Source organism: Eulemur rufifrons, chromosome 25 (genome assembly GCF_041146395.1).
Source record: "Eulemur rufifrons isolate Redbay chromosome 25, OSU_ERuf_1, whole genome shotgun sequence".
Classification (NCBI taxonomy): domain Eukaryota; kingdom Metazoa; phylum Chordata; class Mammalia; order Primates; family Lemuridae; genus Eulemur; species Eulemur rufifrons.
Genome location: NC_091007.1, coordinates 8,445,966 through 8,472,961, shown reverse-complemented (window position 1 = coordinate 8,472,961; position 26,996 = coordinate 8,445,966). Strand labels below are relative to the sequence as shown.

General features: G+C 45.6%; 1 protein-coding gene across 3 annotated transcripts in view; it reads right to left on the bottom strand.

Moving 5' to 3' along the window:
• The window catches only part of CAMK1D (calcium/calmodulin dependent protein kinase ID), a 294,987-nt gene that overhangs the window by 156,706 nt on the left and 111,285 nt on the right, over window positions 1–26,996 (bottom strand). For all 3 annotated transcript variants that reach the window (XM_069458689.1, XM_069458691.1, XM_069458692.1), the window contains exon 2: window positions 15,000–15,131. In XM_069458689.1, coding sequence (XP_069314790.1) covers window positions 15,000–15,131 — 132 coding nt within the window. The remainder of the gene's footprint in view (window positions 1–14,999; window positions 15,132–26,996) is intronic.

Genomic DNA, 26,996 nt, shown 5'->3' with positions numbered 1-26,996 from the left:
CTAAGTGACTTCCTGAACCGCAGTGGAGCATGGCACGTTGGTTGTGGTTGTTTTGGATGTCTGGTTCAACAGAAACGCTTTCTTCCTCTGTTCCTCTTTTCCAGGGCGAGAGAGAGGAGAATTGAGCAGGTGCATGCGGGGAGAGAGACCTGCATGCAGGAAATAGAAAGTTCCTGGAGACCAAGGCTCCCTTGGATGATCAATTAGCAACAACAACAATAGCAAACATCACCCAAATACTGACTCAATATTTGCTCAATCTGATGAGGGAATTGGATTCCCACCTGATATTTACGCTATCTGTCGAAAATCCCAAAATAATTAGCAAGCACTTTTTGAGAGGAGAGTTTCTCTTTGTTTTCCTGCAGACTCTCATGGGCGTGCCTCTTATTTAAATTCTGTGACTAAAAAGCCTCAGGGATGAAGCTACTTTTCAAATTTGCTAAGTATGCAGTCAGCAAAGATGCAGGGCACCTAATCATTCTCTTTAACAAGTTCGCCATCTTCCTATGTGGCCAAACCAGCTCTGGAATTCTCCCCACCCAACCACTATTGCACACGTCTGGCAGGGAGCTCTGTGTCTTGCAAGCTGTCACCAATTTATGGCATTCAAAGAGCAAAGAGCAGCTGGGGTCCCCAAATGTCCTGCCAATTTCCATCAGTCCCAAGCCGTCCCAAGTTTTTTCCACCCCCTTTGAAATATTCACTTACTTCGTACTGATTTGCCATATACGAATTCATCTCAATATAACATAAATAGGAACTACTTAATATTCACGTGCTCCCGCAAAGCTGCATGTAAATATATCTTTAAAAATTTAATCCCAAACCACCGAGAGATCCACCATTTAAAAGAGCTTGAAGGCAAAATCTTTAATAAGTCAGTAAATGCTTTCCGTAGCACAACCATTCCCTAATTTATGTCTTTGGGTCTATGGATGACAGGTCATACATCAAAAAAAAAAAAAAAAAAAAAAAATTGTACAGAGATCCTAAGACAAACCTAAATATTCTCCCTTGAACATCACATAAGTGAAGGGTGAAAATATTTTTCTGAAACGAGATGTAAATATAAACTGTTTTATTACAAGAAGAAAAAGCATGCCACTGCAGACTGCACCAGCCGTTCTATCTGAACAGCCTACGGCGCCCGCACTACCCTCGCCCTCCAGCTGTGTGTGTTAGTCTGGTCCAGTGACTCTCAACTCTGGCTGCACATTAGGGCCACCTGGGGAGACTGTTTTTTTAAAAAAATCATGTCCGGACCCCAGTCCCAGAGATTCTGATTTAATCGATCTGGAATATTCCCCGGGTGGTTTTAATATGCAGCTGGTGTCCGGAACCCCGGGCTGTAATCAAAGCTTGGAAGTCACTGTGGCTCTATCCCCTAACCCGGAATAAATAGAGACAACGAGGAAGTCAGTGTGTTTTGAGCTGCAAATCTCCCCGAATTTTGTATACAGGATATCATTAGAGGGACTCCAAACTGTCATTTGTGCCTGCTCCTTTGGGGACTCAGGGTGTGTTTTAGGGAAGTGATTGTGAGCCGGCTACTCCTCAATCATTGCTTATCAATTTCAGGTTATTTACCAGCACAACCTCCCTCTACGTTGCTGGGGAGTGTGTTTTCCCTTAAAAAGAGAGGAAACCATAAAATCAGAGCATAGGACTCAGAGATCATTTCCGACTCTACAACTTACAGAGGAGGGACCTGAAGGCCAGCATGAATAAAGTCAAACCCACTCACGGAAAGATGCCCCAAGCCAGAGGTAACCAAGAAAACCAAATTCTCCTGTAAGGGATGAGGTTTCAGAGTGGCCTTCCCGTGACTCACGTCCCTTATCAGTAAAGGGAGAGAAGTGACCTAGGACAGCAGTTCTCAAAAGCCGCTCTAGGGGCCGGTGCCAGACAAGTCCTCACCTGTCGGTGATGAAATCAGAGAAATAAGTATGGGAACGTGGTTGGGTTGTTTTTTTTTTTTTCTTTTACTTAAAAGACTGCTCTTTATTGAGATTACATCCTTCTCATTTTTTTATGATGTTAAGTTTTTTCTTTTGTAAAATGATTTTAACAACGGATTTTAACAACAGACCAAAGGGGTAAGGGCCCACAGGCGGTGGCAGTGCTCCTTGGTAGGAGACACGGAGGAGGAGGTCCGTCACGACAAAAGCATCTGGAGCTCAGACATCCCTTTGCTGGTGGAAGTTTAAATCTGCCCAGAAAGGAAGAGAAGTAAATGGCAATTGCCCCAGACTGTGGTGTTACAACAATGCCAGATGCTCTTGGAGCACACAGAGCGGGCAGCTGAGTCATCCTGGGTCTCCGAAGGGAAGTTTCCTGGACTTCCTTCTTCTCACAGGTAAATATGCAAATGGATCACCTGCGGATCTGGCTGCCACCACCCTGAGGGTCCACATTGCTAACCAGCTCCCAGGAGATGCCAATGCTGCCAGTTGGCCTGAGGACCACGCTGTGAGTAGCAAAGGGCCCAGAGCACTGGACCCCAACACACTGAGGCTGGACCAGTGGGGAGCAAGAGCACTGCAGGCAGAGGGGAGACCACAACACTGGCCACACCTGTCCTCAGCGATCCTAAAGAGGTAACTGACCATGGGAAAAAAAAAATTAAATGGATCTACGAAAAAGGTCAATAATCTTGGAAGCGTGGTGTGGCCTTCTCGAACAGATATATAAGAACTCTCCAATTCAGAGTAATCAGAAGAAGGAAAATCTCAGTTATTTAAAATTCTGAGCTGTGAAATATTTTTAAAGGGAGTTGAGTTATTTCAAATTCTTACAGACTCTTCAACCTGTGACTGACTCCCCAGGGTCAAGGCCAGACCCTGGTTAGGGGAAAAGGTAAGTATGGACACTGGACACACCGGTTTCAAACACTTAAAAAGTATTCCTTTTCCTAGGTAGGTTTTATAAAACCTTCAAAAGCAGTTTTTATCCTATCATATGCTCGCCACATACTTTTTAACGGTAGCAAAAATGAACTTCAACGGGATGTGTATCCTGAGTAAACAGAATTCAAAATAACAAGATGTTCTATGATCCACGTACAGGATGCCATTCCAAAAAAGATGTGATGAAACTTCTAACGTGGCATGTTGATATAGGTTATTTTAAATGAATGCAGTTTGCTACTGGAAAAGGAAAATAAATATACACGTTAATTGAACTGTTGAGTACACAGCACACAGGCGTCTGAGATACACACTCTGCAAAGTTTCACTGCTCTGCAGACCGTATGTATGTTCATCTAACTCAGCAGCAATACTGTGAAGATACTCAGGCACATTTCTTGAGTTAGTAGTTTCATCAGAATAAAGTTTCCATTCAGAAGTTTGTATTATACTACTTAACACTTGTGGTCTTTATAAAGAACAAACCTCTTGTTCTAAATTACTTTTTAAAGAGGCATATTATCTTTTTGAAAAAGGTATATTGGCCTAATAATAATAATAATAATGGCCTTAGTAATAATTTAGTAACGGTTGCTCCCAAAACAAATTGCCTAAATGAGCAAAAGCAACCACATCTGCATAATGAAACATTGTATCGCTTAATTAATTGACTGTTTTGGAAAGTAACAACTACTGGCCTCATACCTCCAGGAAATCATTTCAATAAGCAACCACCTCTGGATACCGCTGGAGGGTCAAACTGAACTTGCCAAGCTGTTTCTACAATCTTCTACAAGGTTTTAAGAAAAGAAGCAGTCCAAAACAAAAAGAGGATGGAGGGAAGGAGGGAAAGAAGGAAGGGAGGAAGGAAGGAAGGAGAGAGAAAATTTGAAAGAAACTCACACTGGGTCGTGGCATGAGTCAAAGTTTCAAGCATTCCATTGACATCTTTAAAGAAAAACTCAGTAAAAGCAGCACTCACCGATACAACGTGCCATGTTCTGAATCAACCAATCCAAACTGGGACCTTTGAGCAGTTTAAGCAGAAAGAGGAGCCCGCAAACCGATCTGCCTCCTAAGTTTTAACATGATACGAAGTAGACTTAACATTCTAATTCAGCCCCAAGATTTGAGGCACCACATTACATGTGCACCCGCCATCCTTTAGGGCCACCCTCCCGGTTGCTGTATCACGTAGCTTTGTCCCAGAGGAGGTCCTACCAGGACTAAAGAAACCAGCAACAAACAACAACAACCAAAAAAAAAAAAAAAACAAAAAAAAAAAACAGGCACTCACAGCCAGAGAATCAGGTTTAGATTTGTGGAAACACAATTCAACCAATTTTAAAGAAATAACCTGCATTATCCCTTTGCTCTAAAACCCAGCAAGAAAACTCACTGGAAAAAATATAGAATGCTTGAGTAAAAACATTCTTCCGTAAGTTTACTCTTATACCCAGAAAAATATACATACTTACATATAAAAATTTATCGCAAAGACAGACTCTCGTAAATTCTCGGGCAGGCTGACCTATCTCCAGAGCTGTAGCTTCTCTGGACAGTTCACTCCACCGTGGCTCAGTGACTGTCCCTTCTCTGCCTTTCCTGGTCTGTGCTGTCCCGCAAGATGACCAATGTCCCCTAGATCCACTCTGCTGTCCAGGACGGTACACGAGAAGGAACCCTTCCCTTTGTTTCTAGAACATCCTGGAAAGCTACAGAGAGGACAGAAGACCAAACAGGGTAGACCCTGTTTGCAGCTCTCTGGCCTGGGGCTGAGAGCGTGGACAAGATCTTCCTGGATTATGCCTCACACCAGAATAGCACTTGCCATATGTTCCAGATTATTCCACAGTCGGTAGCTGGCATCTTCCTACTGCACTTCTGAGAAGGGTTATCTTCATTTTATTGACAAGACACTGGCCCAGCGGGCCACAGTCAGATACACCTGGAATGGGAATGACGCCTTTCCAGTGTTTAATCTTCAACGCAGGCTCTGAGGCTGGCCCCTGGCACCCCCCTCCCCCAGTGAACCCCAGAGAACCCGAGGCAGACACGGTAACCACGCGGGCAGCCTGCGGCGACGCCATAGCACCGCCAAGGAGAGGAGGCCAGAAGGGACAGCACATCCGACTGAAATCACAGGGGAAATTTCTGACACCAGCGTCAACGTCCCATACTGCAACCTGGCCAAGCTCCTGCGGTAGATGCTTTAGTCCTTGCAGAACATACCAGTGGGCTTTTAAAGAGGCAGAAGAGGTATTTTCTTGCTTTCTCCTGAAGGATGCTGCACAAGAAAGGCAGTGCGGTGATGTGCAAAGAGTTAGGAGGCCAGAAACCATCATTCTGGCTCCATGTCTGCCCGAGTTAGCTGTGTGGCCTTGGACCAGTCACTTGACCTCTCTGGACCTGTTTCTTCATCTGGAGATCAAGAGAACTGGACCAAGATCTCTAAGCTCCTTTTCCAGTTCTAATGCTCTGGTTACTCTAATGTTAAGAGAACCAGACAGCCGGGCACGGTGGCTCACACCTCTAATCCCACACTTTGGGAGGCCACAGTGGGAGGATTGCTTGAGGCTAGGAGTTCGAGACCAGCCTGAGCAACACAGTGAGACCTCGTCTCTACAAAAAATAGAAAAATTAGCCAGACACAGTGGTGTGCGCCCATAGCCCCAACTACTCAGGAAGCTGAGGCGGGAGGATCACTTGAGCCCAGGAGTTCAAGGTTACAGTCAGCTATGATCATGCCACTGCACTCCAGCCTGGCAACAGAGTGAGACCCTGTCAAAAAAAAAAAAAAAAAAAAAAAACAAAAAACCACCACAAAAATCTCAAAAGATATATATAAATTGGTCCAGATTTCAGTAGACTAAGTTGGGACAAAAGTTTTTATTTCCATTTTAAAGTTATCAGTTTATTAATTTAATTAACTGACATCTATTTCTTACTATTCATTGGGAATCATCAGACTTTGGGTTCCTATTAATTGTTCCTGGAGGGTATAAAATTCCAATAAGTAATGTGCTGGCAGAAGGGAAGGCGGGGACCTCTATGGGCGAGTCCCCTAAAGATGGAGAAGAGCTCAGCAGCTCTCCCTCCAGCTCCACTGCGCACCCAGTTCCACACTGTGCACCTCAGTTTCTCCCTCTGTAAAATGGACACAACCGTTTCTGCTCTTACCCCCCTCAGAGATATTCTGAGCTCTCCCAATAGTATAATGAGAGTGGGAATACCTAATATCAGCGTGATACCAAACATGCGAACATTTTAAAGTTTAAAAAGGCTTTTCACATGTTTGTCATCTTCTTCAGGTACCCCAGAGAGCAGATTCTTGACGGCCTTGGTAGTATGTTTCCTAAAGGAAGCAAAAGGATGTTTTACTCTTCAATAGGAAGATATGAAAAAAACTGAATTTTTAAAAAATGTATGGACATGTGTATATTTATCTACTTACATATAGAATAATTACATATGTGTGTATACATATATGTGTGTATTCTCAGTCCATCAGTTCTGTGGCCTTCAACAGGAACCAAAAACACCACATCTATTACAGCACTGTATTTGTTAATAAATATCCTTGTATGTGTTTGGATCCCCAGTGATACCTTCCACTTGCCCATATCATACAGTCAAGACTATTTTTTTTTTTTTTTTTTTTTTTTGAGATTGGGTCTTGCTATGTTGCCCAGGGCTAGAGTAGCGTGGCATCATCATAGCTCACAGCAACCTCAAACTCCTGGGCTCATGCAATCCCCCTGCCTCAGCCTCCTGAGTAGCTGGGACTATAGGTACATGCCACCATGCCCGGCTAATTTTTCTATTTTTTGTAGAGATAGGGTCTCACTCAGGCTGGTCTCAAACTCCTGGCCTCAAGCCATCCTCCCGCCTCAGCCTCTCAAAGTGCTAGGATTACAGGTGTGAGACACCACACCCAGCCATATTTTTCAAATATTCATAAAACTGCAAATGCCAATAAAATGGATATTAAATCCCATTTATCAAATTCCATACAAATACTATTTTAGAAAAAATTCCTTCACTTATACATTTTCCCAAAATCTGGTTTCAGACTAGTCACCGAAGCCTCTGACTTCAATTTTATGCTTTGAGAGAAAAGAGTTAGTTACAAAGCTTTATAAGGGAAAACAACTGTTTAAATCACCCAAGTGATCGTCCAGGACTTCAAATGTGCGAAATGAAATTTATTCCTTAAATTATACATAATTTAAAACGTATAGTAAGTCATAAATAAAGCTTCACTAAAATAATTTATCTACTCATATAAATAACGCCAAAACCATGTAGAAGTCAGAACTGACACAACCTAAAATGTAACAGAAAATAAATAGCAAACCTTTTCTGTCTATTTATTCTTTTTTCTATGTGTACCATCCTAGTCTATCTCGGGACTTCTTGTATTTAATCTTTCATGTAGCATGATTCTCAGTGTAAACTATTCTGACTTTTTAGAAATATTAGGCTACAATACACACACACACACACACACACATACAGTCTTCCCTTGGAATCATTTAAGTGAAATTTATATAAATCATTAGCTAAGTAAGTTTACAGAGGAAGAGGGAAAATATTTGCCAAGATATATTATTAGAGGAATTTAAACCGCCAACTAGTCCACACACCAGCTGAATTCCCTAAGTAAACCTCCAGATTAGATGGCAGAGAGATAACACAAGGAAATAAACATGCGAGGAAGTGACACTGTTTCTAAAAGTGTGATAAAAAAAAAAAAAAACATTGTTTCTTCAACTACTCTGAATATCTACAGAGTAATATATATAGCGTACAAGGTGGTAGGCACAGCCAGACTGGATGTAAGTATACTCTGTTGCCACAGGAGAATCATCTCTCCTTCCAACCTCCTCCCCTTCTAGAACGCTCCACATTGGTTGAAGGACCAGCCACCACTTGGTCACTCTAACAGTTAATGTTATGTGTCAACTTGACTGGCGCAAGGGATGCCCAGATAGCTGGTAAAACATTATTTCTGGTTGTCTGCGAGAGCGTTTCTGGAAGAGATCAGCATTTGAATCAGTGTACTGAGTATAGAAGATCTACCTTCACCAAGGTGGGTGGACATCAAACGCGCTGAGGGCCAGCGTTGCGCAAAAGGGCAGAGGAAGGGTGGACTGGTTCTCTCTTCTCAAGCTGGGACATCCATCTCCTGCCTTTGGATGCCCGCACTCCTGGTTCTCGGGCCTTCAGACTCAGATCGGAACTTAAACCACCAGCTGCCCTAACTCCCAGGCCTTTGGGCTTGGAATAAATCACACCCTTGGCCTTCCCGGGTCTCGAGCTTGCAGACGGAAGATCATGGGACTTCTCAGTCTCCATAATTGCATGACCCGATCCCTCACAATAAATCTCTTTGGTTCTGTTTCTCTGGAGAACAACTAATACTGTCACCAGAGCCAGAGAGAACTGGAATTCAGTGTAGATTTCTTCCTTCCCCTAAACCCCCTCCACCTAATCAGCACCTGAACCCCAGTGTTTCTAAGTTTCTTAATTTTACATGGGGCCCCCACCTCTTGCCTCCATTCTCACCGTCACACGTTTACTTCTGGGCTAGATTACGGAAATCCACAAACTCAAGAAGCAGACATCAAAAGGCACAGTCAGGAGTGACAGGGGAACACCTTGGGGCCATGGAAGCTCAGAGAGAATGGCCCACTCAGACAGGACAATTGGTGGCATTGTGAGGCAGGTGCATGTCAAACGGAAGCAGGCAAGGATGGGGGGGAGGGAAGGCAATTATCTGCTTCTTTAGGGGGCACTAAACTGACTCATGGGTGTGGCATGGGGAGGTGACAGCTAGACAGGGAGATCACAAAAGGAAGAGCTTGTCTGCAAAGGAGTTTGGAGTCTATCAAGCAGGTGACTTTCTGGAATTGAGGTAGGAAGGGTGGATATCACACATACATTTAAACACTCATTAATAAAGGACTAAAGAAAGGAAAACCGACTGCATTGGTTTGAGTGCGTCCCCCAAACACTCATGTGTTGGGACATCAGTTTCTCATAGAAGCAGTGCTGGGAGGTATTGGGGTAACAGGGGGGTCCACCCTCAAGAAGGGATTAATGTGGTTCCCACGAGAATGGGGTAGTTCTAGCGAGAGTGGGTTGTTACAAATCATATTGGCCATGTCATCTCCCCCTTTTTGTACCCACTCCCTTGCCCTTGTGCTTTTCTGCCATGGTATGAAGCAGCACAAGGTCCTCACCAGATGCAGCGACCCGCTCTTGGACTTCCCAGCCTCCAGAGCCATGAGCTAAATAAACCTCGTTCCTTTATAAATTACCCTGTCTCAGATATTCTGTTATAGCAACAGAAAACGGACTAAGGCATTGACTGTCCCATGAAAGCCACACTTAATGCAATATTTGGGAAGCAAAAGCCACAGGCAGGGAGAAGTCCCAGAGATACGTGGTCACTAGAGAAATAAACCAAGATGCCTACTCAAAGCTAGTTTCAATCTCTCTCTTTTGTAGTCAAGGATGCAGCCAATTCTATTCTCCTTCAATTCACAGAGTTCTGTGAGCAATTTCCAAGAAATTAATAGAGATACATTCATTCTGGATCTCAAATCAAATAAAAATTGCCCTTGACTCTCTGCTGGGGACAAAATACCATGAGAAGGCCCGTGGAAGCACCAAATATATCCTCTCTTGGCCGTGAAGTTGCACTGGCATCAGAATGATTTTATTTCTTCTTATAAACATGAACAGGCTGAAATAAACAAAGACCAAATGGCGGTCAAAAACAAAGCTGAGTTTATTCTGTACCTGGCAAAGGAAGCCTCCAAACTCAGAAGGGAGCTCAGCAGGGCTCCCAGAAATAAGCCAGCCCAGGTTCAGAGCAAAAAGGAGGATGTACAGCAAATACGGCAAGATTCTGAGTTTACAAGGAAGGGCCACAAGGAAGACCGTCAGCTCTGCGGTGAGATGATTACACAGAGCTTGGTTTTCACAGGTCTGGGACGGGTCACATTAAGATTCCAGCAGGTCCAGGGTCATTCAGCAGACAGGCTCACACATGCATGCCTAAAGCTTGGTAAGATTTTGATTAAACCACATACACAACACAACCACCACCACCATGACCAAATAACTTACCATAACCCTCAGACCCTATTTTATGTGAATTGCATGGTTTGTTTTTTTTTTTTCCCTTGCAATAAACTCACACTTAGCAGTGATTTAAACAAGCGCACAGGGCCAGCCTCCCTTCAGAACAAAGCGCAGGAGTAGGAGCAAGCTAGACTTCCACAAGTTCATGGACATTGTGGCCTTTCTCCGAGCGCTGTTCCTCAATCCTAGCACAGCTGTCTTCTTTGAACGCAGACGCTGCCTTCCCTCCAGCTGGCCTGCACCGAGCGAAAGGTGTCTGGTCTATGGTAACTGGAGGATGTGGCAATTCTCTGGGCCTCTGGAGTCCTGCCCTGCCCATCCGCAGCTGAGATGCTATCTCACCCTCCCTCCACATATCCTCCCTTCTAGTCTGACCTTGACCCACACGGGTGCCAGGGGCTACGGCCCAGCATCCTGGGCTTTGGCACCTGCCACCTTTTGTAGCCATAACCCCCTCTGATCATATGCGCAGCACCTGCACCAGCCTCTCCTGGCCAGGCACCGCCACTATTGCCACTACTTCGTGGGCCACCCTCCAAGAGCGAGGCTCTTGTTCCTTAGCCCAGCCAGTGGCTGGCACCTGTACCCCGCTGAGGGGACGATGGCCTCAGGTCAATTCACCTCTCTTGCAATGCAACCCAGCTCTGCCAAGGGAGCACACTGGAGTCTGCTCCTCTCAGTGAAACCTCTCCCCAAAGGGAAACATTGTCTGGCGTGCGCATGTGTTTCTGTGTATCTGCGCATCTCCACACACGTGCCCACACTCCTGGAATAACGCAGAGCAGCTTCACCCCCTGGCAGGTGAGCCCAGGAGGGGAGGCCCGAGAGCAGCTGTTCTCACATTGCCTGCGTTCTGCACTAAGATCACTGGGGAGGGGTCCGGGGAGGCGCTTTCTCAATCTTCCAACGCCCGCTGTAACCTCCAATTCTGACTCATTGAGGACGGGGCCTGGACTTCAATATGATCTTTCTTACAAGCTTCCAGGTGATTTGCAGCTGGCTGAGAGACATTGATTGGAGAGAAAGAGGCAGAGATTCCCCCCATGCACCCAGATGGATGAGAACACGCAGTTGCCAAGCACTTCCTGCTCGGGCCCTCTCCCCAGGGCAAGGCAATCTCTGCAGTCTACAGAGTAACCATCAGGAAAGGATGTTGAATTCTGGTGCCGTATTTCATTCAGACAGCACCTCTTTAACCAATCTGAGCCTCATTTTCCCCAACTATTAGTAAAAGGGCTGCTCTAGATACATGTTTTGCTTCTCCTGTCCCTCATTTTTCAGTTTATGCATTTCCTCTCTCTCCGTCTCTCATTTATATTTGTCTTTCCACCCCGCAGAAGTGCTTTATGTGTTGCCTTGAAATTAGATTTCAGCAGTGCCTGCCCGCTAAGTAAATAATATCACACAAACCGTAAACTCCATAATGCAACCCAAGGTGCGTAACACTGATGATGTTATATTCCATCTCACATAAAATACTCCATTCGGGTAACCACTCTTTCTGGAAAAGCTGGTGCTGAGACATATAGATACAGCCCACTGACGCCAAAGTCAGAGCTGCTGCACAGCCACGGCCTACCATGATGTTTACTGGGATTTTTTTCCCTCTGAGCTTAGTTTAATATCTACTTATCTAGTAGAAATTTCATTTCGGAACTATTTTCAGAGCAAGTACAAAGACATCCTTGAGGATATATTAGCTACATTACTTTAATCCACTGAAATAAATAAATCTCTCACCCTACAATAAACTCAGCACGTAGGTGGGCAAGCAGTCTCTCAAACAGGCCTTTTGCACCCAAAATAGCGTGGAAATATACAGATGACCAGGGTATATGGCGCAAACCAGAATAAAGTGGGTCTATTTGCGATCCTACCTACAATGACTTAGTTATGGAAAGGACCAAAATATTTTTTTCCTTTATGCTGTTTCGGAAAACTTTAATCTTCAGCAAACCAAGATCGCAGCTGAGTTCCAGACCTGGATACTCCATGGGTCATCTCCACCTGGACATCTCCAAGACCCCAAAATCAGAATGCATCACCTGCCCTGCTGCTCTTGTATTTCTGATCTTGGTTAATGAGGTCACCACCCACCCAGTTGCCCAAGTCAGAAACCTGGCAGTTACCCCAGAATCTCTCCCCATCAACGCTCTGCCCACTCCTCCCAAATCCCTAGGTATTAGAGATTCCGCCATGTTCACACTCTCGTATCTGTCCCTCCCATCCCAACCCCACAGCTCCTGTTTTAATTTGTCGCTTCTCCATTTCTCCACCAGATTCTCCCAAGGGCCTCCCAGCCACTCTCCCTACATGTATGAAGTCCTGGCCCTTTCAAATCCTGCCATGATAAGCTTCATGAAACAGTCCTGACCACGTTGCTGCTTTCATGAAAACCCTTCATTGGGTCCCCACTGTCTACAAGATGAAGTTCGAATTCCAAAGTGGGGTGTACCAGGCCCTCCACAAATCCCACCTCTCCATCCTTAGGTGTCTCTCCCAGCTTCACCTCGAACCCTTTGCCCTGGAGTTCCCCAGCGCCCCAGCCTGTCTCCCAACCCCTTATCTCTATTCGGGCTGCTGCTTCTGTTGGGATCTCCCTGTGCGTTTCTGACCCAGCAAAACACGCTCACTGTCTGGACCCATCTCCTCCATGAGACCTTTCTTCACACCCCACCCCAAAAGAAGAATGGGGCACTCTAGCCTTGGGCCCCTGGTCATGCTTCTGCCACAGCATCTACATGTCATTGCACTTATTTAGTGACAAAACTGTGAGCTCCCAGAGGGCAAGAATTGCATCGTATCTTTTCAACTCAGTGCCTAGTACTGCTGCCTGATGCACAGTGGGAATTTAATAAATATTTGCTAAATGAATGAATGTCTCCATGACAACATTCAAAGAGGGGTCCCCCAAGCTAGTTTCTTTCCAGCTCAGAGACTTTGCTTTCAGCTGCTTGTGGTGTTGGACTGCCTCTCATTCCACATGGCGACAGATCACCTTCTTATCCCCGGAGAAATCATTTCTTTGTTCTTTACTCCTGAAAGATAGGTCACGCTTCAAGGCACTCCAGCGGCTGACAGTAAGAAACTATCAACACAAGTTATTCCAAATCCCTGATCCTCTCTGGTTTTAAATTCCCTCTCCCTGGATGTGACTGCTTGAGTGAGACACAGAGTGAAGACACTAATTAAAGCAGAACGTCCGTGGCACACACGGGACAGGCTTATAAAACCTACATCCATGCCCCCTGCCCATGTGGATGCAAAATAACGCTAACAGTGAAACTGACTCAACCTCACAAGGGACGCACATAAAAATAAAGGCATCACCCTTAACTAAGCAGCGTATCGCCCCTACCCCAAGGTAGAACCTTTGGAAAGTTCTGGGCCCACCCCAAATCCCATCTGAAATGTTAAATATCTGTAATGTGTCTGCCACTTAATGTCACCAGCAAATAACTTCTTCTCCAAGTACTATTTCACATTGGAAAATGGGCAATTGAAATAAATGTGTCATTAACATAGTGTTTTCCCGCTTGATGCTAATGCACTTAATTTGTTTTCCCAGCGTCTCTTCCTGCAACTCTCCTCAGCACGATCTGAAACTCCTTGGGATCCTAACAGACAACACAGAGAACCTAGAAACCAACCAAACAACCAAATAAATAAGCGAAAACCTTCACACTAAAGAGCTATGGAGACCCATTTGTTCTCGAACTCTTATCACTTGTTCTGCGGCTTCCTCTGTGGGTCACACACCAAGGTCAGAACAGGACAGAATGTCCTGACCACCTTAGGGGTGCTGGGTTTGTACGGACGGGGACAAAGCATCGTTCAGTGGCCACTGTTGGTCCCAGGAGGAGAGACGTGGGAGAGAGGGCTTACTGGGGAAGAATGTGAGGGGTGTGATCTTTTGTTTTGAGGCCCTAGAAGGCTTGTTCTCATTCTGCTTTGCTTATCTGCACAGAGATTCTTGCTATGTGCTGGTTCCAAACCCCAAAAATTTCAAGGATATTTGGAACATCTTTTATTAATAGCAACTCTAAAAGATTTCCATGCCACGCTGCTCAGATACACACCAAACATGCAAAGACAGGTACCATATAAGGGCTTGTTCCCCCAAACCCTGTGAGATACAGTGGAATGGCTTAACCATGCTGGTGTGCGGGGCAGACCCAGACATCACGCTAAGGAAAGAGCATCTCTGGGCTACAACTAGTCACGTCAGGATGGTCCTATATGTGCCACTACCCTGGAGGGGACGAGATTTTGATTTGATTCTATTATACATCCGGAGCAAAATAAAACTCCATGAAGAGGTGAAGCACCTAAGCAGTGGCTCCTAGGGAAGCTGCTGGGTGCTAGATGCTGTGTTTGTGGCAGAAAAGGGGGGAAACCATCACAAAGTGAGGAAATGACACTGGAGGGGTTGGCATTCCAGGCTCTGCCACTTACAAGCTGCAAGGCTTTGGGCACACGGCTCTAGTTTGTGAGCTTCATCTCCTTGTTACAAAATAAAGCCATAATAGCAACAGCAATGACAACAGTACTCATAGCAGTGGTGGCACCTGCTATATGGCGGTTCTATGGCAAGCACTTTACAAACACTGGTACATGCCATCTCATTTAACCTTTCGAACACCCTGCTGGGGAGATATTATGAACTCCACCTTCCAGAGGACACCCAGGGTTCGGTAACTGGCCCAAAGTCACTCAGCTATCGTGAGTGGCAGGGTCTCAGTTCAAAACCAAGTCGGCCTGAAAGATGTGTTCTTTGCAAGTGGCGACTGTCTCCGGTGACAGCCACGAATGTCACAGACATGGCAGATCTACATGGAGAGGGCTCCGAACACACTGTACGACCATCTGACCACCGGGCATCATTTGCCGGGTCTGTCCGTCTGGGCAGCCACACGGGCAGGGGAGAGCGGCACTTACTTTCTCAGGACGGCGATCTCATTCTCTATGCTGCTCTCCTTGCCCTTCAGCGCCTTCTTAGGGATACACTTCACCGCAAAGAGTTTTCCAGTCGCCTTCTCTTCGGCTAAAACCACTTCGGAAAAGGCCCCGCTGTGAACAAAGAGGGAGAGAGAGAACAGTTAGATTCAGGAGATCGGTTTCACTGTGGCTCCACTAACTTGCCACGGACATGTGGGTGACGCAATGACAGCACGATCCCAGGCATCACTGTTACTTTGCACCCGGCGCGGCCCCCTTACCCAATGTCTTTATTCAAAGAAACGCACACGGGCAAGCGTGCCCTCGTGCAAAGAGACACGCGGTCAACATGGGTTTGGCCACCTCCTGGTGCCACCTGCCACCCACTGCTCAGTGTGGGGGTGTCCCTTGGAGCCAACAGGAACGCTCCCACAGGAGGTCCCTGTTGCAGAAAAGACTGGGTCCCCACGTAGACTAGAAAGTCATACTAAAATTCTGGGGTTCCCACAGGCCCTTCGTCCAAAGGAAATTTCAGAGCCCTTTGCAAACACTGGATTTCTTCTCCCAGATGGTAAGGAGGTGATCGATCACAGTGTGAGTTGGTGCCACCCGTGGCAGTGACAAGGAGTGATTAACTGGTTGGGGTACACAAATTTTCACCAAGCAGTTTCCTTTTTAAACCAACTAAAGAAACAAGGACCACACAGTTGTTGTCTCCAGACCGCAAAACTCAGGCTCTGCACACAGGGGCCAAGGAAGTGCCACAAGCCACCGAGTCCTTCTCTGTTCCCAGACTTTCAGGAACAACTTGTATCTGCAAAGACAGACTCCAAAGCTTCTACACCAGCAGAACTTTCCTGCAGCAGGAGATAAACTTGCCTATATCAAGAGAAACCACTGGAAGCCCCAATGTCGTCGGCATACCAGGGCCTCAGGGCCTACGTTCCTCAGTGACCATCGAAGAGATGCCTAAACAAGGGGAACACACCTTTCTTTCCCTCCCCTTGCCCGTGGGACAGGGATGCACACTCTTGTCACCGTCCAAAGGAAACACATGTATGTTTTCAAAATCTTTCCAGTGGGAGGAATCCACTGCCACCCAGCACAGTTAGCTGTGAGTCTTTGGGACAGTGTTCCCACTGGAACGCAAACGCTCGTGAGAGAAGTCTGTCTGTCTCCAAGGCCTGTGTCTAACGGTATAAACCCGAGGGGCAGAACATCGTCATTCCACAAACTATGCAAATGACAAATGTCCAAACAAGGATCTTCTGCCCAAATCCACAGCCTATTATCAAGGAGGATTCTATTCATGAGCGCCACAGGTGACGGTGACAGAGGGTCAGACCCTGTCACCAGGTGAGCTGTCATCCTTCCCGAGCACGCAGATCCACTTGCTTTGTCATTTAGCCAAACGATGTGCATTCACCTACTTTAAGCTTTCCAAAGACAAAGCTCTCTGGTCTTTTAAGGGGATATAAGATTAGCATAAATTGTCATTGTTCCCACAATAAATAGGAATCACTTGAAGATACTTCCCCTATTCCAGGAAAGCTAATTAGAAACATCAAAAACCAAATTCATAAATGAAGAGTCTGAGCACTTGCAATGTAATTGGACAACACAGAACACAGTGGTGTGTGTGTGTGTGTGTGTGTGTGTGTGTGTTTGTGTGTGTGTGTGTGTGTGTTGCAGAAAGAGAGAGAGGGAGAGAGAAGGAGGTGCTGGTGGCAGGAAGGACAACAACAAGGAAAACGATCTGAGAGCCTCTAAAATAAAAGCCTCAGACAACCTCAGAACATAAATTCCAAGGAAAAAAGCAGGAACAAAGAGTGACAAAGTCTTAAAAATACAAAGCAGGTCAAAGCAGGGTGCACTCTATGGGCTGGAAAACACAAGCATCGTGCATTTCAAACACGGAATGGCCGAGCACTCCGGCCAGGCTGAGTGACGCTGGCATCTTGGAACAGTCTGGTCGTCTGGGCACAGCCCGCACTGGCCTGGCATCTGTGCCAGCTCTGCTCTCTGCAGTCCAACCTCTTCCCCCACCATTTGTCCGGAATGAGGTGAGCTGGGTCCCCAGGGGGTCCCCCAGGTGCTGAACCCAATGGCTGCTTCTCCGTGCTCATCCTACTGGACTCTGGCGTGACACCTGGAGGGCCTTGTCCTCCTTCCTAAAACTCTCTTCTTGGTTCTACAACACAGTCCTCTCCTTCTGCCTTTGTGTCCCTTTCCTCTGCATCTCCACCTCCTCCTCCTCCTCCCTTCGGACATCAATGGTCCCCAAGGTTTCATCGGGAACCCTCCTTTGTTCCTGTCCTATGCCCTCCACCTGGAAAATCTCAGTGGTTTCCACAGCTTCAGCCCCACCTGTCCCCTGACGGCCTCCTGACCTTGATCTAGATTGTAATCTCTCTCATGTGCAAATCTCACCTTCCCACCTGTCCCCTAGGGCCCTGGCCAGCCTCTCAAGAGCACAGCCACCAAAGTGAAAATCAGTGTCTTCATCCTAGAAGCTCTCTCTCCTATATTCCGTCTCTTATTTCTAGAGATTCAGTTAATGCAGACTAGAAATGTGTCTACCTTACTCCTCTCTCCCTCTCAATCCCATCACCAAGTACATTCAGGTCTTCTGCCAAAAAGACTCTCAAATGCCTGGCTGTTACCCCATCCCTACAAGCCGTCCTTCTCTCTCTCACCTCTGGACTACTTCCGGGACTCCGTCCTGGCCCCTTGGCCCCAGCAAGCCTACCTGTTCCTGCTATCTCCCATCTGCTGCTGGAATTCCTTTTCTAAAGCAAAGATCTGATCATGTCATTACCCTACTTAGTAAGTCTTTGAGGTTCCATGTCTACAGGATAAAGTTCAAATGCCTCTGCAAGTTGCCCGTGGCATTCAGAGCCCTTCCAAACCTGACCCCAGCTTTGCAGGCTCATCTGTCACCACAGCCACCATCCGCACACCCCCCACCATACGCAGGTCACCTCAACCCAACACATCAGTCAACTGGCAGTTTTCCAATGACCTTTCACTTCACTGGCCTTTGTCCAAGTTCCGCCTACCTCTTCCTTCCTTGAATGTCCTTTTTCTTTCTGCTTGGCAAAATTGCATTTATTTTTTTTAAAGGCCAAGATGGTACATTTCTTTCTCTTCTAAGGTTTTCTCAATTGCCTCTCACCCAGACAGACTGCTACCCTCCTTCTGGGGCATGTGGCTTTTACCAACATTACTCCGTTTACACGTCCCATTGGAGTCCTTTTATGTCTTGCCTAGAGCAGGAGATAAGAGCAGCAGGTGTAGGTCATTTGGACACTGCTCTGTGTCTCCAGACCTAACAACATGTGGCACCGACTGGTGCTGGTGCCCAAGACAGTTTTGATGGTCACCGTCATTTGGGGCTCTCTGATGCCCCATCTGACTTGCTACCCTTCCCCTGGGCTGCAGACCTGCAAAATAAGTAACACACGCTAATGGCCTTCCCCACTGAGGGAAACAGTACCGCCCCTCTCCTCCTTCACAATGTCTTGCTCTAAGTTTCTGTGCAGGCCTGTGCAGAAAGAACCTCAAAGGTTTCTCTTGAGGCACAAAAAATTCTTCGAGTCCTTCCTGATCTATTTTTAAAGCACGCACTTATATGCTTGAATGCTTAAGTAACATGACACAGTTCAGTCATCCTGAGATCACTGTTTGATTTGACTGGTAAAAATATTAAATTTGTGCATTTATGATAGATGATATTTCTCCCTAAAAACCTTCATCCTGCTTAAGTAAGTAATATTTGGTAGAAAAAGAAGATAGATTTTTATACAGACGAAAGGACTTCAGAGAATGCATAATCGTGGGAGAAATAAAAATTCCAGTGTTTCGAAAACCACATTTTTTTTTTCAAGTTGTGACAAGACATTTATTTGAATTATAAAGGAAACCATTATCCTATTTAAAAAAAAAAATACCAAATTTCTATCAAAGTGAAATCTCGGTGACAAATACTAGAAAGGTCAAACAAAAAAAGTTATTCTTGAAATGCTAAATATTTTCTGCACCTGGAGATAAGCTGTAGGAATTGCACAAGTTGAATCCTTCTCCCTTTTTCTCCACAGTTCAAAGAAAATCAAATCATTCCCTGGAAGCAGCCTACCCAGATTGTAAATCAGCTACCCAGGGGGAAACAGTCTTTTGAGAGCTGAATTTCCAAGACTAAAGGGAAACACATTGTCTATAGTGACTCAAGAATTTCTATAGTGACCAAAGAATTCTCAATAACTACTTAGGCTTTTAACTTCATAAACGATGGTTCTGAAAAAGGCTGCTTTGTTTTGCATTAGTTAGTCAGTTTTAACAGACTCCCTATCCGTGCTGTAATGCCCACCTGGTGATGTACACCCAGCCTTCTCTGAGCAGTGAAATGATCTGAGGTCCAAGGGACCAAGGAGAAGGCAAAGAAAAGAAGTTGGCGTAGACTCCAAGAATGCCCAATCTTCCCGAGTTCCCTGAAAAAATGCAGCACTAAATCCATGTGCCCTGAGGATGTCTTGGCTAAAAACAGATATTTAAGGGTTTTATGAACTACAGGTTGACATGTACCTTCTTCCACTGGTTAAAAAATTCATAGAGCCACTCAGAGCATCTTAACTCCAGATCTGCAGCTTATACTGGGACAGGCTAGCTGACCCACCTACTCACTACCAATTATTATTATAGAAAAAAGAAACAAGAGTGTGTTTCTTTCCTCTCTAATAAACTTTCCCAGTGTCTAATAATCTTTAACCTGAAGTTGGTAAGAACAAATATCACATGGTATCTAGGGAGAGTAGTGCACAGGCTGGCTGTTCTAAGTGCACATCATTAAAAATAAATTCTTTTCTCATCCAAGAGCAATTTAACCACAAAATGGACAAATATTTAACCTCCACTGACCTACTGTGACTTTCCCATTCTAGGTGCTCCACGACTGTTCGTCAAATTGAATCGGTGGAAGTCAGACTCCTCTGACTTTTAACAAGAATCAGGAATTCTTGAGCTGTCTTTTGGATTCATGACCGTGCACTAAACCAACCACTTGGTAAAATTATATCCGTCCCAAATTAGACCAAGAAATAATCAGAGGGTGCCGAAACGATCTGCCCTATTAGCTTAGAGTCAGCTATTATTGGCCCATTGCCTTTTTGTGCTTTTTAGTCATTTTACATACAGATGAGATTGATTGTGTTATTAACTTTATTAACGGCATCGCCTCTAGCCTACTGCCATTATTGGACCGTGCCACTGGGCCGACAGGCCTCCTGCCATAAATTCAAATGTTCTTTTCCACTGAGCATACCATTTCCCCAGTGTCAAGCCAGGACAATATTAAAGGCTGGTTTTTAAAAAATGGAAAAAAAAATTAAGCAGCAACAAATGAAGTTGGTGATATTTGGCTTGAGAAAATCTAGGAATTAGATGGGTGTGTTTTAGACCTATTGTTCCAGCACAGAATCAATTCTTTTTTTTTTTTTTTTTTTTGAGACAGAGTGTCGCTTTGTTGCCCTGGCTAGAGTGAGTGCCATGGCGTCAGCCTAGCTCACAGCAACCTCAAACTCCTGGGCTCAAGCAATCCTCCTGCCTCAGCCTCCCGAGTAGCTGGGACTACAGGCATGCGCCACCATGCCCGGCTAATTTTTTTTTTTCCTATATATATTTTAGTTGGCCAGATAATTTCTTTCTATTTTTAGTAGAGACGGGGGTCTCGCTCTTGCTCAGGCTGGTCTCGAACTCCTGACCTCGAGCGATCCACCCGCCTCGGCCTCCCAGAGTGCTAGGATTACAGGCGTGAGCCACAGCGCCCGGCCAGAATCAATTCTTAAAATGAAAAATTTGTCTGCTAACCCTAACAATAGTCTTACTGACCCCAGAGAATCCAAATGGATAGCAACAATCTTGGAATTAGATGGTCTCTATGTCCAGGCAACTCTCTGGGCAGAAATTATGCAATTTTAGAAGCAACATTAACTCTTTCTAGTAGAACTTTCAGTTAAAAATCTTCACGAAATCGCACACCATTAAGAACATTTTGCAGTGCTAATTCATCACAGTGACCTAAAGAAAGCCATGTCCAATCTGAAAAATAAAGTTCCGCCAAACAAGCACAGCAAAAAGAAAAGTCTTGCTTTCGGCCGGGCTCGGTGGCTCACGCCTGTAATCCTAGCACTCTGGGAGGCCGAGGTGGGCGGATCGTTTGAGCTCAGAAGTTCGAGACCAGCCTGAGCAAGAGCGAGACCCCATCTCTACTAAAAATAGAAAGAAATTATATGGACAGCTAAAAATATATATAGAAAAAAATTAGCTGGGCATGGTGGTGCATGCCTGTAGTCCCAGCTACTCAGGAGGCTGAGACAGGAGGATCGCTTGAGCTCAGGAGTTTGAGGTTGCTGTGAGCTAGGCTAACGCCACGGCACTCACTCTAGCCTGGGCAACAGAGTGAGACTCTGTCTCAAAAAAAAAAAAAAGAAAAGTCTTGCTTTCAAACGCTTGAAGAACAAATATGTGTGCATGAAAATTGGTATCCAATTTAGACATAATGTTGATATTCATTAAAGTGCATCTTCTAAGACCCTCCACTTGGCAATTACATAGTAAGCCGTGTGTTAGTTTATGTTAATGCTGAAGCTAAAAGTATTACAATTCTATTTCTTAAAAAATAATCTATCATTGAGGCTTAATTTGGACCAGTGCTGCATCAACCAGCTCAAATTAGAGACACACCCTTAACTTTAGGAATTAGATGCTTAGGAACAGGGTGACTCCTACTCAAAATAGTTATTCTTTTTCACCAAAAATTGCCCATCTTCCTCTTCAACTAGAAAATTCCAGAATGACAAGCCACCTTCCATAATAGCTCCCCAAACCATGATGAGACTTTCTTAAATATTCACACGATTGGCTTGACTTTTGTCCCCATCGATTCTCTGTCTGAGACACATCCCTGTGTCTAAAAACCACCAGAGCAGGTCTGGGTTATGACAATACTTGTCACAGGGGGGAAGTCATCAAAATGCTGACACAGTCATTGCTTGTGACATCTTTGCTGTCTGAAGGTTTTTCTGTGGCACTAAATCTCCAGTGCTAATAGCTTCACTGATCCAAATGCAGAAGACAAATAAATTCCAAACGAATGCCCACTGCCACACTTTAAAAAACATGCTTCATTTAATAACACCACTTTCCCCCCTTCCCTCCTCTGACAGGCTCTCATACTTTATCTCTGCCGTCCTCGCCTCATTTGTTAAAGGCTGATATGCAACCAAAGTGAGTCAATCACTTTTTTCTTATCACACCAACAGGGAGGATTCACGGAAGCCAGTTTTGGAGTTGATGGCGGGGTAACGGATTTGGGTCTTCTGAGACTGCAAAGTCTCCTTGTAGCCACAGCTTATAAGGCCAGGAACACTCCAAGGCACACCGAGTGCCTATGGGGGCCACAGATGCATTTGTTGCAAGGATATATTTTCCGTGGATGATGGAGATAATGACTTGGATGAAACTGGAACTCCCAATTCTGTTCTCCATCCTTCTTCATCAACTGTGCAGCCTCTTAGACGCTACTTCTCATTGCAGTCTCTGCACATCTCCCGTTTGAGAAAGATTTATCCCGATAGAAGTGGCTCTTTAGGAGGGCTCTCCCCTTTCTCACTCCCATCCCCCAATGCTAGGGGGACCAGACCTAGCCAACACTCATGTCTTCCTTCTCTCAGACCACTACGAAGTTCCAATATCCTCCTAAGGCCAAATGCACAGCCCCTTTGGGGGGGGAGGCGGGCCGTGAGCATCAATGTCAAATCGTGGGTGTAGCCATAACCCCAAAGCCGGGATGGGTCAGGATATTCGTGACTGATTAATCCCAACTGCCCATCCCTCACCCACCAGGGACCTCTGCTTTTAAGCACTCGTTTAAGCTTATTTTTCATGCTTACTCACGGCAGATGTCTCAACAGGTAACTTGAAGGAAAATTCTTTTAAGCTTCCTGCTAACCAAACACACATCGATGTACTCTTTAATTAATTTTTCCAGTTCCCTCATAAAAAAAACCCACAGAGTCCTTAATGGTATGATAATTACTACATTAAAGGAACATTTGGCTGTATCTACATAAGGAAAAAAAAGATCAATATACTGGTTAAAAAAATCAGCAAAAGTTTGAAATAGCAAAACATTGGAAAGATCCTAAATACCCACCAGTAGGGAGATGATTAAGGACATTACAATCTAAAAACACGGTGGAGGTCTACGCAGCCATTTAAAATGATGAAAGAGATTTATGTGCACCAATGTGGAATTATCCCCAAGATATAGTGTCAGGTGAAAAAGTACAGGTGCAGAACAATGTGTATATTACACTCCCACATGTATAACACACACACACTCACACACACACACACACACACACAATCTCGAGAAAGACAGACAAGAAGCAAGTCACACTATTGCCTTTAGGGACAAGCCTGGGAATGAAGCCCATTGGGGGACTGACTTTCCACCCATTTTATTATGTGCACATACTTTCTCCATCAAAAGTTAATGAAGGCCGGGCGCGGTGGCTCACGCCTGTAATCCTAGCACTCTGGGAGGCCGAGGCGGGTGGATTGCTCAAGGTCTGGAGTTCGAGACCAGCCTGAGCGAGACCCCGTCTCTACTAAAAATAGAAAGACATTATATGGACACCTAAAAATCTATATAGAAAAAATTAGCCGGGCATAGTGGCGCATGCCTGTAGTCCCAGCTACTCGGGAGGCTGAGGCAGTAGGATCGCTTGAGCCCAGGAGTTTGAGGTTGCTGTGAGCTAAGCTGACGCCACGGCACTCACTCTAGCCTGGGCAACAAAGTGAGACTCTGTCTCAACAAAAAAAAAAAAAAAAAAAAGTTAATGAAACAGAGAAAATTCTGCAAAGAGAGAATAATCAATAATAATCCACCAAAATGATGATCTGGCTAATTAAAACCTTGTCCTAGATGTTTTAATTAGATGAACCAACTAGCTGTACCACATTGACAAAATGTCAAGAACAACTGTATTAAATAGCCACGTTCACCCTTCACGCTACACGGACAACCCGTATAAACAGGGCTGGTATGAACTGGTTATTTCGCCCCTTAAACCTGGTTCACAATTAGCCTGGACAGCTTCACTGATGAAGAAATGCAATGGCCTTTTGACCATTTTAAAGAAAAGCTGTTCTTTACAGAGATCATTCATCAAGAACACTAAGGACCATAAACGCCTGTAACGCCAGGGAACTCATTCACGCAGAAGGAGGAGCTTGACATTGGCCCTGAAGGATGAGTGTGTTTCAACAGACAAAAGTAACGGGGAAGATGGAAGGAAGGCAGGAAAGGGGGAGGTTGGGGAAAGCAGACCATGTTCCAGAGCCAGGCCCTTTGGGAACAGGGCAGACAGTCTACACGTGAAGGGAGTGTCACGGGGAACAGTGGTTTGCAGAACAAAGCACGACGCTAAGAACACAGTCTGTGTGTGTGCGTGTGTGTATGTGTGTGTGTGCACGTGTGTGAGCATGTGTGTGTATGTATGCTCATATGCTACATCATTCATAGTCACAACGCTGTAGAATCTCGTGGTGGGCAGAAGGGTGGCCCCCTAAAGATGTCCATGTCCTAAGCCCCAGAACCTGTGAATGTGTCACTTTACATGGCAAAAGGGACTTTGCAGTTGTGATTAGGGTAAGAATCTTAAAACAGGGGGAGTAGCCTGGAATATCCAGGTGGATGCTATGTAACCATCAGGGTCCTTATAAGGGGAAGACAGGAGGGCCAGGGTCAAAGAAGGAGGTGTGATGACAATAACTGCCCAAATTGTCATCCACACGGTGTCGATGGCAATCTGGACTATAGTGGGTAAATTCACTGAAATTTCTTAACCAGAGAACCCTCCAATGCAGCCCAGATAGCTTTAGCTTCCTTTTAAGTTGCTGACAGCGTTGGGCCACTTCCACCCCAAGGGCTGAAGGCAGAGGTTCTCTCCCCTCCGACGTCCATGAACCCATCCTCTCTATTAGGGGAGAGTGGAAGATTTTTAAGTTGGACTTTCTGTTCTGTTCCCAAGCAATTCCTCGGTGTTTTAGAATTAGGTCCCTGCCTTATGGCCATGACATCTTGGAATTCCACATCATAATTTTCACTCTTTTCCAAAGGGCATGTACTCAGTAGATGCAAGACTGACCTTATGTCGCCCCACTTATTAATTCCTTCTCCTCCTAGACTGCCCACACGTCTCATTATTCATTTCCTGATTAATAGAACCGACTTAATCTTCAAGTGCAATTGACATGCTCTCCCATTTCCTACAACATAATCACATTAACGTTATCCCAGCTGGAAGGAAAGAAAAGTTCATAGCTCCTAGGCTCTCGTGCTATGCCAAAATGCTCTACTTGCTGCTCCATCACACATGTGGAGACTAATCAATTTGTTGTGAGGTGCTGATGATGACATTATTTCTGGCCAAAAATAAGAGCGAGTCTGCCGTGTGGCTATCCACGGAAACAAAAGAGCATTATTCCCTGAGAGCAAACCCTGCGTGCAGAATGGAAGCAGGAGCCCAGGAGTATCGGTGCATTGTGCTTCGCTCAATTTCCTGGCCCTGGAAGTTACGACCCAGCACAGAGATGGTGGGTGTGCGAGCACAGGGGCCGCTCACCCCCTGACAGCGCTCGCCAATCTCAGAGGACAGAGACGGTGACCTCAGTGCTCTGATCCCCACGGAGCCCTGTGGCCCCAGGCACGGGCTGCTCCCTGCCCTTCCCATCAGGGCAGAGACATTTCTCCTCCCGGGGTGAGGGAGAAGGCATCAGCTGGAATCTCTGAGACTATTTCCTTGACATTCAGGGACAGGCTGGTCTGAGATTTAGGAAAGATAAAAAACAGAGCCAAACCAAAAACCAATGAGATTCCCCAGTAGAAGAATCAAGATGGTGGATGAGAAAAACCGCCACAGCCAGACTGTCTCTGCAAGAAAGACAGATTTTAGAAGAAAGTGAAAACCATAGATCAGATGAGGGTCGGAAGGGAGAGTGCCTGAAACTACAGGAGATTCCCCAGGCAGGGTGACTTGAGGGTTTTCAACAGGCTTGCAAAAATATCTCCCCAAATTGGCCCAATAAGGTGCTCAAGACCCCATCAGCAAGCCACTTCATTGGGTTAAGGACCATATCTAGTAGGGACATCCCCTCTGAAACCCAAGCCTGTTTCCTGGGAACATGTCAACATGCCACATAGCAACGCTGGCGCCTACTCAGCCGTAAGTCCTTAACGACACCGGAAACTGCCCATAGTTTCAACATTTGGTAGCTCTGGTCCTGGTAAGAGTAACAGCACTTTCAAAGAAGTCTGAACTACTGATATGAACCACTTTGCATATCGCGATCACTGTGCGTGGTCCTCAACGGGGTCGCACATCCGGGAGCTGGCAGGGGGATAGAGCCCAGGCCACTTAGGAAACATGTAGTGAGCACTAGTCCATGCCAGGCCCGAGGACACAGGGCGAGTGGAACAAGGTTTCGGGCCCAGGAAGCTCCCACACCAGCCGGAAGGGAGGCAGCATATAAACAAATGTATATGTCAGGTGTTGGCAAGAGCAGTAAACAAAAAGGAGGCAGGGGACAAAATAGATATATGTATATAGCATGTATATATACAGAGGGGTGGCTCCTCTCTAACTGCACATGTTATTTACATATATACACAAGCACAAAGAATGTAGCCCAGTACTGGCATCACAAATGCCGTAATTCTAGCTAAACTAACTAATCATTCTCACGTGCCCTAACAAGATTCTCTACCTGACCAAACGTTGGTCCGGCCCCTGAACTTTCTCCCAGGCCCATCTGGGCACTTCTTGCAAAATCCAGTTTCTGGAAGAACCCTGCTAAGTTGGTTTAGCAAGATGCCCCTCGACCCTGGATAGCTGGTCACCCAGATATCTGATCAGGTTCCCATCCTTCGCCATCCCC